This window comes from Penaeus monodon, chromosome 42, assembly GCF_015228065.2.
Source record: "Penaeus monodon isolate SGIC_2016 chromosome 42, NSTDA_Pmon_1, whole genome shotgun sequence".
NCBI lineage: Eukaryota > Metazoa > Arthropoda > Malacostraca > Decapoda > Penaeidae > Penaeus > Penaeus monodon.
In genome coordinates, this window is record NC_051427.1 from 6,361,009 (window position 1) to 6,371,008 (window position 10,000).

The 10,000-nt window shown below is 37.5% G+C and overlaps 1 protein-coding gene across 1 annotated transcript in view; it reads left to right on the top strand.

Annotated features, from left to right (window-relative positions):
• LOC119599273 (ATP-binding cassette sub-family F member 3-like) overlaps positions 1 to 6,940 on the top strand; it is an 11,753-nt gene extending 4,813 nt beyond the window's left edge. The window contains exons 6-15 of the mRNA XM_037949004.1: positions 137 to 241; positions 674 to 832; positions 1,383 to 1,583; positions 2,382 to 2,564; positions 2,806 to 2,979; positions 3,212 to 3,386; positions 4,528 to 4,616; positions 5,227 to 5,318; positions 5,688 to 5,908; positions 6,148 to 6,940. Of these exons, the coding sequence (XP_037804932.1) occupies positions 137 to 241; positions 674 to 832; positions 1,383 to 1,583; positions 2,382 to 2,564; positions 2,806 to 2,979; positions 3,212 to 3,386; positions 4,528 to 4,616; positions 5,227 to 5,318; positions 5,688 to 5,908; positions 6,148 to 6,300 (1,552 nt within the window). The 3' untranslated portion in view covers positions 6,301 to 6,940. The remainder of the gene's footprint in view (positions 1 to 136; positions 242 to 673; positions 833 to 1,382; positions 1,584 to 2,381; positions 2,565 to 2,805; positions 2,980 to 3,211; positions 3,387 to 4,527; positions 4,617 to 5,226; positions 5,319 to 5,687; positions 5,909 to 6,147) is intronic.
• Positions 6,941 to 10,000: the final 3,060 nt, after the last annotated feature.

A 10,000-nucleotide genomic window follows, 5' to 3' on the forward strand; every position in this document is an offset into this window, starting at 1 on the left:
TCATAGCTGTACTATAGTTATATTATGATTTATGGAGTTTTTAATCATTATTACGTTATATTAAGCAGTCTTACCTCCTCCCTCTCTTTATTTTATGTTCGGTTGTTTATTCATAATGTGTTCCCTGTTATTGCAGAGTGCTTATTCAAAATGCAACAATTTCTTTAGCCTTCGGAAGACGATATGCATTAGTGGGCAGGAACGGCCTTGGGAAAACTACTCTTTTACGGATGATTGCAAGGTAAGTCTTCTCTGATTTACCCTTTTATGTATATATTTCTGCATGTGTGTGTGTGTGTGTGTGTGTGTGTGTGTGTGTGTGTGTGTGTGTGTGTGTGTGTGTGTGTGTGTGTGTGTGTGTGCATCCGCGTATGTGCATGCGTGTGTGTGTGTGCGTGCATGCATGTGTGTGTATGTGTGTGAGATCATATTTGTTTTACTGACAAGATTTGTCATGCCAGTACCTTTGTTTCCTCCATAATTTGTTTTACATATAAACAAAGTAGTCCCTAGTTTTTTCCTCACTATCTTTTTTTTTTTTTTTTTTTTACTTGGATTTTTTAATTTGTTTCTTATTCCAATGATATTAGCTCATGCAAATTTCTCCTTTTTATCTTATGTCTTTTTCTTTTTTATTGTGATAACACCACCTCTTTTTCTGATTTTCACACAGTCGGACTTTGCGCATTCCTGGGCATATCTCGGTGTTACACGTCGAGCAAGAAGTGGTTGGTGACGACACCTTAGCAATAGAGAGTGTACTTGAATGCGATACTCAACGTAAGAATCTTCTAGACAAAGAGAAGGAGCTGCAGACAAGAATAGCAAATGGGTAAGATTTTTGCTGTCTTTTCTTTTTTTCTCTCTCTTTCTTTTTCTTCTTCTACTTCATTGTTTTCCTAATCATTATTTTCTATATCTTTTTTGTTCTTTACCTTTTTTCTAGTTCTTCTTCTTTGTCTTCTTCTTCTTCTTCTTCAACTTCCTCCTCCTGTTTTTCTTCTGCTTCTTTGATTCACTGATATAACTCATCTTTAATTTTATAAACATTTTAAACTTTTCGTTGGATTGTTAGAAATTTTTTCTTTAGTGATTGAAAGTAACAGCAACATTAGGAACAAGCCTTTATATTTAAATCCTTTAGGGATTTTTCTTTTTTTCACTTTTCTGAATAAAGCTTCAATTTTCCAGTAAGTAAGGGTAAAACAAGGCATTAACCAATTTAACTACTAAAGGGGCTGTAGCTCCACAGCAGCCACACCTTGGTCTGGTATGGGCCCAGTTCAATATGGCAAGAGTGAATGTAGACCTATCAATAAATGGTTAAGAACAAACCTGAAAAATTCTTTCCACTGCTGATTCTCCTCGCCTTCACTCTTTAGGGACACAGACGATACCTTGTCCTCCCAGCTGTCAGAAGTGTATGCTGAGCTACAGGCCATTGAGGCAGACAAGGCCCCAGCCAAGGCCAGCGTCATCCTGAATGGTTTGGGTTTCAACCCCGAAATGCAGACGAGGAAGACCCGCGAGTTCTCCGGCGGTTGGAGAATGAGGATTGCACTGGCCAGAGCACTGTTCACGCAGTAAGTGTTTTTGGGTGATGTTGCAGGATAAGTACCTATTATTGGATGTTACTGGAGGACAGGGATTAACCATTGGATGTTTTTTGGAGGACTGGAATTCAATTTTTGGATGATGTAGAGGAGTGTTTTGGGAAATTTGCTATCATTTTTTATTTTCGTTCTTGCCTTATTTGTTTTTTTATGGAATGATGAGAAATATTCTGATCTGAAATTGAGATATATTTTCTATGAATTATTAAATTTTTTCAAATAATATTCAATTATTTTGCTTGGTGAAAATTAACTCTTATGTTGCTGGGTAAAGTGCTATGCTCACTTTTTTATTTTTTGTGAAATGAGTTGGCTCTGCAAGTGCTTAGCCACAAAGGAGTCAATTAGTAGACTTTATGACCTTACTGATTTTTTTTTTCATGCTATGAATATCAGTGGTGTTATTTTTATTATAGACATTATAATTACTATAATGTTAATGATATTAGTAACAACAATATAAGATAATGTAAAATATTTTTGAAAATCAAAGAAAAGGGTAAGCAGGCGAGACAGGCAGTACATGTAATTCACTCATTGGTAACCTAGTACAAGTGTAACCATCTATGTGTAAATATAATGAATAAAGTAAACTCTCAGTGGGCTTACATGCCATGCCTGTTGGCTTTGGGTTAATAGATTTATACTTTAATCCTCAATATTTTTTATTTTCTTTATTTTCTTTTCTTTTCTTCTTCTTTTTCTTCTTTTTTCTTTTTTCTTTTTCCTTTTTCTTCTCAGAGCTCATTTACATTCCTATCTCAACAGACCAGACCTGCTGCTGCTTGACGAGCCGACGAACATGTTGGACATGAAGGCCATTATATGGCTTGAGAACTACTTATTAACCTGGCCGACAACGCTCCTTGTAGTCTCCCACGACAGGCACTTCTTAGATATGGTTCCGACGGATGTTTTGCACCTCCACTCACAGGCCATAGACAGTTATAAGTAAGTATAAGTACAGTGTCTCTTCTTATTCCCTTTCTATCTATGGTTCTTCTGCTATGATGATCTCTTTCCTTCTTGTCATTCTTCCTCTTTCATAATGAGTCTTTCTAGAATTACAAGATAAAGATTTTGTGTGTGTGTGTGTGTGTGTGTTTGTGTGTGTGTGTGTCTTTGTGTTTGTTTGTATGTTTGTCTTATTTGATTTATATCTATTTATCATCTTTTCTTTCTTCCTTTCCAGGGGCAATTACGAGAACTTTTCCACGACAAGGGAGGAGAGACACAAGAACATGCAGAGAGAGTATGAGGCCCAGTCGCAGTTCCGGCAGCACGTCCAGGAATTCATTGACAAGTTCAGATACAATGCCAAGCGAGCATCATTGGTCCAGTCAAAAATTAAAATGCTGGAAAAGCTGTAAGCATTAATGTGATTAGTTATTTTGTGTTAATTATGTTTATTCAGAAAGAGGTTTTTCAAATTATGTCTGCATTTCGTATAGAAAATTTAAATGCTATGGTCTTTCATTTCTAACACGGTTATATAGAGGACCTATTTTTATTAATATATATATAAACTGTTTATATAATAATTCCCATATTTTTTTTCTTCTTCTTTTTCTCTCTCATGCTTTCTTTCTTTTTATCAGCCCAGAACTGAAGCCTGTAGAAAAAGAAACGATTGTAACACTAAGGTTCCCAGAGGCAGAGAAGCTGAATTCCCCGATCCTGCAATTAGACGAAGTCGAGTTTTCTTACAAAAAGGATGTAGTCATTTTCAGCAAAGTCAACCTTTCGGCTGCCATGGATTCGAGAATATGTATTGTGAGTAGGGAGTTCGTGTGTCAAGAGTTGAACTGTTCAGAGGTTTTTGATTTCTCGTAGTGAATTGTGTTGTTACCTCTATTTAACCCATTGCCGACAGGTGGCATGTACGTACATGCCATGGCATGGCGGGACCATCTGCCGGGGGCACGTGCGCACATGCCATAGAGTATGCATGGACATGCCATGAGTTTTTATTTGTTACAATCATGGCAAAAGATTATTTTTTTGCCAGTGAAAGTGTGATTAAGTCGGTTCTAACACTTTCTCATTTTTACCATGCAACAAACAAAAAAAAATGCAACAAACCAACAATTTCAACTCCATGATGCCAAACACTGCTTATTTTATTCGGACTATAGACCGAATAATGATCAACTATGGAGTCTATATAACAACAAAAATACCCTTCAGTCTTGATTTATCAGGAAGTTTGGCAAGTAGAGACTGTAAAAAATAATGAAAATTGAAAATACAACATATCTTCGTAGTATTACGAAGAAACGGAATGAGATGCTGGTATTTGGGATGAGTGGTCGCGCATGCTCGGGCAACGATATAAGCCCCCGGCAGCGAGGCCCAGGCCACTATGAATGCTACCCGTCAATTATGGGTTAATGGTAACATAAGCTAATTAAGTATCATGCTGTGACCACGGCGGCTCAAACATGAACCTACCGTTGATAAGAAGAAGAAGCTACTTATTGCACACATTGCTTCTTAATTTACTTATTGCACCAATCCATAGTCAAGGATTTTCAAACAGTGTGTGAAAATTACTGTAATTAGGGTGTTATCTACTTGTGCACAGCCTTATCGGTGCGGGCTTTTAGCTGGTTGGCCAAAATATGTCTGTGTTCTCTCTTGCAATAACTGTAAAACTAGAGATTAATGTAATCATAGTCAATGTTGATAATTCTGCCAAAATAAACTGGATGGTAGATCTTCATATGAGAATGATATATTTTTGAAAAGGATAAATCAAACAGCTTTGCTTATGATAATTAAAAAAGAATAGTTACATATAAACTAAGATCTTGAATATTAGCAAAGATTATGGGTCAGTTTCCATAGTGTGTTTGACCTATCCCCCCCCCCCCTTTCTGTATCTGTATTTTAATGTGTTGATGACCATCTCCAGGTTGGTGAAAATGGTACGGGAAAAACAACGTTGCTTAAGATTTTGCTTGGTGACTTGTCTCCCACAAAGGGACACAGGTTCTGTAATAGGTAAGTTGTTTCACTTTTTTTTTTTTTCCCCTTCTTCTTCTTCTTCTTCTCCTCCTCCTCCTCCTCCTCCTCCTCCTCCTCCTCCTCCTCCTCCTCCTCCTCCTCCTCCTCCTCCTCCTCCTCCTCCTCCTCCATCTTCTCATCTTTCTCCTCTTTTTTTCTTTCTTTGACTTGTTATCTCTCTCTCCCTGATTTGTATCACATTCCTTGTGTGCTTTATACATTATTCTCTCACTAATGCCACATGTAAACTAAAAATTTTACAGGAAATCCAACCAATATTTATTCATCATTGTTTTTCGTCCTTATTCATTGATTCTGATCCTCCATTTCTTGTTCCTCCTTATCCTTCTCTTCTTGCATATTCTCCTCCTCCTCATTGCATATTCTTGCATATTCTCCTCCTATCTATCTCATTCTTTTTTCTTTTACCTTCTATTGTGAGAACACTGTCTGTATATCTGAATTATCATTACTACCCTTGCAGTTCACCCTTACCATCAGCTCAGTAATATGGCCTTGGCATCAATTAGGAGTTATTACTTGCTGAAAGATTTTAAGAAATGAAAAATACCTCACTTGTTACATAACAAAACCTCATCTCTTGCAGATCATTAAGAATAGGCTACTTCACCCAGCATCACGTAGACCAGCTGGATATGCGATTATGTCCTGTTGAACTTCTCCAGAGCAAATACTCAGGTAAGAGGTGAATTGGCGACTGCGGCTGTGGTATTAAAGTTATATTTTTGTGGTTTGTTTTTTGGTGTTGTGGTTGTATTCATAAAGACGACATGTGTAGTAGCTTTATATGTCCAATGTTGAAAACAAGTGAGGATGAATAATTTCAGAGGCAAGCATCTCTCTCTCTCTCTCTCTCTCTCTCTCTCTCTCTCTCTCTCTCTCTCTCTCTTACTCTTACTCTTACTCTTACTCTCACTCTCACTTGCTCTTGCTCTTGCTCTCTCTCTCTCTCTCTCTCTCTCTCTCTCTCTCTCTCTCTCTCTCTCTCCTTTTATTTATATGTTATATATTAAACTTATTCTTTCTTTTTTTCTCTCTTTTATCCAGGAAAACCAGTTGAGGAATACCGCCGTCAGCTTGGTGCTTTTGGCGTTAGTGGAGATTTGGCTGTGCAGCAACTGGCCAGTCTGTCAGGAGGTCAGAAGTCCAGAGTGGCCTTCTCACTGATTTGCATGGGCAATCCCAACTTCTTCATTCTTGACGAGCCGACCAATCACTTAGATATTGAGACGATCGAAGCTCTGGGAAAAGCAATACAGAAGTTCAAGGTAAGTTTGTGTCTTTCACTCTCTTTGTATCTACCTCTCCGTCATCAGTGATTTTTAACTATGCCTCTCTCTCTCTGGCCCTGTCTCCCTCTCTTCTCCATCTGTCTATCTCATTCTTTTTTCTTTTACCTTCTATTGTAAGAACACTGTCTGTATATCTGAATTATCTTTACTACCCTTGCAGTTCACCCGTACCTTCAGCTCAGTAATATGGCCTTTGTCCCATTCTTGTAACTCAGGGTGGTGTGGTCCTTGTATCCCACGACGAGCGACTCATCCGCATGGTTTGCACCGAGCTGTGGGTGTGTGGGGAGAAGCAAGTCGTCTGCATGGAGGGCGGCTTTGACGAGTACAGAGCCATTGTGGAGAAGGAGATTCAGGCCACCATATAAAGGGCATTCTAGGCTTCAAACAATTTTTACATAAATGCCATTGATTAAACGCTCGCAGGACAAAGTGGAAGTTTTAACTTTTTATGTATAATTTTCTTTTTCTTTTCTTTTCCTCCTGTTAATGTTTGGGTTCTTTTTTTTTTCCCATTTATTATTGGTATTATTTTTATTATCATTTCATTATTATTTTTCTTGTTATTGTTGTTATTGTCATTACCATTACTCTTATTGTTAATATTTTTATTATTATTATTATTATTGCTGTTGTTACTATTACTATTATTATTATCATTGATATTATTATTATTAATATTACTATTATTATTATTATTATTATTGCTATTATTACTATGAATACTACTATGATAGTTAATATTATTATTATTATTATTATTATTTATTTTTGTTGTTATTGTTAATTGTTTTTCTTTTTTTTTTTTGCCTTTGAGACCAAATTATAAATAATACACTACATCATGCAGTCCTATCATATGAGTTACAGTAGAGACAGTGAATGTGAGTGCAACTAATGTTAGTATTTCTGCAAAAAAAAAAAAAAAAAATCAAGATACATACCATATGCATAAATGCTTTTATACTGGAAGCAAGTGTTTATATGAATTACATATATATATCTGTCTTTATGTATTTTATTCCTCCCATGCATTTTATTATAAACCATATTATGACTTTATTTATGATTGATATTATTTGTTTGCTATATTTATTTATTATTTTTTATTTCTCCATGTAATAATGGTGCTGAAAATGAGAGAAATTTCCATAAGGAAAACATGTCGAACATATTATATGCATTCAAATTTGAGTTTTGTTTTATAACCTTTATCAAGTCCCTGTGTATGATATATCAGTTTATATCAGCATTCCAATTCAAGGGACTTGCTGCAATCCCTTTTAGATTCACTACCAAAGCACGTCTGTTTGTAAAGTGTTAGGAAGCCACATTTTAGTGGCTGAGAATCTAACTCTACCTTTTCAGTGTTAATATCCCTGTTTATAGAGCCTTTTGCTCCAGTATCTTCTTTTGAAGATCACCAACTCCTCTTTGAAGACAGAACAAGCACAGAGTTGTAAATTTTCTTTTTGTTTTAGAAATATTCTTTATGAAGTGAATACCTTAAACTGGATACATTGTTGGTCTTTCTTCAAAGGTAAAAAGTATTGATCAAGGAAAGGGTATACTTTTTTATATCCTTTCACTAAAGTTGACTTTCCTTTGGATTTAGTCACTTTATGGCATGCAAAAATGTGCAATATTCATATATCAAGATTAATAATGATTTTCCAGACAAGAAAGGGTGAAGCAAAGTTGCTTAATAATATATTTCAGTTGGCATAAGCACCCCACAACTGTTAGAAAATATGAATCTCTTATCAGTGCTTATAATCAGTGTATTGACAGGAGACAGAACTGGATATATATTTGATTATCTGCAGACTTTTAGGTCATGTGGTAAATAGTGATATCATATTACTGATGTTCTTATTCTCAAACTTATTGTTATTGATATTTTAAGGTGTAAGATAACAAGAGGCTTCTGCTGGTACTCACACAAACATGTTGAGTGATCATTTTAGGAAAGTTTGATGGTGGTTGGGGTAAAGATGCATCATTGGTATAAAGAGAGTTATAAAAAAGTTAAATGAAGTTATAAAGTGAATCATGCTACAAATAGCAGGGGTTCAGAGGGTAATTATGTGTGTATGTGCATGTGTGTGTGTATATACATGTATGTATATATATATATATATATATATATATATATATATATATATATATATATATATATATATAATATATGTATGTGTGTGTGTGTGTGTGTGTGTGTGTGAAGTATCATCATCATCAGCCTGAATCAATCCATTGCAGGACGTAGGCCTCTCCTAATCTTTTCCAACTTTTGTCACATTTTTTGTTTCCAATCTTGGCCCCCAAATTTCGTAATTTTGTCACGCTATCTTGTCATTGGTCAGGCCCTTGGCCTCTTTATGTTATCTATAGCCCAATCTGTTACTTTTTTTGTCCTTATGTCGTCCTCTCTTCGACGTATGTGACTTGCCCATTCCCTTATCCACGTCGCCCTCATCCGATCTCTTAGGCTAATTCCTAGTATCAACTTCATCCCTCTCTGGGCACTTAATAGTGTTCTCTCAAGTAATTTGGTTGTAGTCCATGTTTCTGATCCATAGGTCATAAGTGGGATGACGCATTAGTCCAAGACTTTTCTTTTTAAACATAATGGCAAGGAGCCTCTTAGTGTGCTGGCGAAGGTGCTCCGGGCTAGACTGATGCGTCGCTGAATTTCCTCTTCGCTGGGTATGTTTGCTGTATAAAGGATAAGTCCGTTGTGCGAAGCTTAACCTCGCCCGGGCTATGCCATGAGGAAAGTCCGGCTGTGTCGACTAATGCCGACTCGCTCACGTGTGTCAGCTGGTGCTGACCCGGCTGAACCTAGTTCTTACCCGCCGTGGTGCCCAGTCACAGCAGTAACCTTCGGGCGACAATTGCCACTTCTCGCGCCTGGGCGGAGCGCGATCCGCCGACCCCTCGGATGAGAGGCCGACACGTTACCATTGTACTAGCCCGGAGGCTGAGCTGGTGCTGACTCGGTTGAATCTAGTCCTTACACGCCCATACCCGCCGTGGTGCCCAGCCACAGCAATAACCACCAGGCGACAGTTGCAACTTCTCGCGCCTGGGTGGGGCGCGAACCGCCGACCCCTCGGATGAGAGGCCGACACGTTACCACTGTACTAACACGGAGGCTGTCTGTTTGAGTTGCCCTATGTATATATACTTGTCCATTACCTTTAGCGCTTCGTCTTATACATGTTCCTGTTCGAATTGAACTCTACTGTTGAGTATGATCTTAGTCTTTTTTCTTGTTCATCATAAGTCCGACTTTCAGACTTTCTATTCAAGATCGTTTATTATTTGCTGCATTTCAATTGCAGATTCACTGAAGAGAACAATATCATCTGTAAATATTTGAGTGTTTAGGTATTCGTCTCCTATTTTGTTACCCTTTCCGTTACATTCTAGCTTCTCGAATATTTCTTCAAGGCAAACTGTAAACAGTTTTGGTGAGATGGTAATTGGTGTTTCCGCGTGGAGCTTGGCGATTGTTGTCCAATCTTCGTATACATCTTCAAATATTTCAGTATCTCCTCTCCCCCTGTCTCTGAATAGCTTCTAGTACTGCTCGTATTTGTACAGAATCAAATGTCTTTTCGTAGTCGATGAATACCATACACGGGTTTCTTACATTCGTTTATTTCTCTCTCTCTCTCTCTCTCTCTCTCTCTCTCTCTCTCTCTCTCTCTCTCTCTCTCTCTCTCTCTCTCTCTCTCTCTCTCTCTCTCTCTCTCTCTCTCTCTCTCTCTTCTTTGGGATGTGGTCTGTTGTTGAGAATCCACTGCGAAAGCCTGCTTGTTCTCTAGGCTGGTTAGAATTCAGATTGTCAGAGATGTGAGTTATGATGACTTGTATGAAGTTTGTAAGTAACTGAAAGGAGGCTTATGGGTCGGTAGTTTTTAGATCCTTTCTATCCCCTTTTTATGTATCAAAATAATTGTTGCATTTTCCAGGCTTTCAGAGTTCTTCCGTTGAGAAGGTATTTGTTAAAAAGATTGGCTAGTTTCACTGTTGCATTTTCTCCTGCATCTATTATAAGATCTA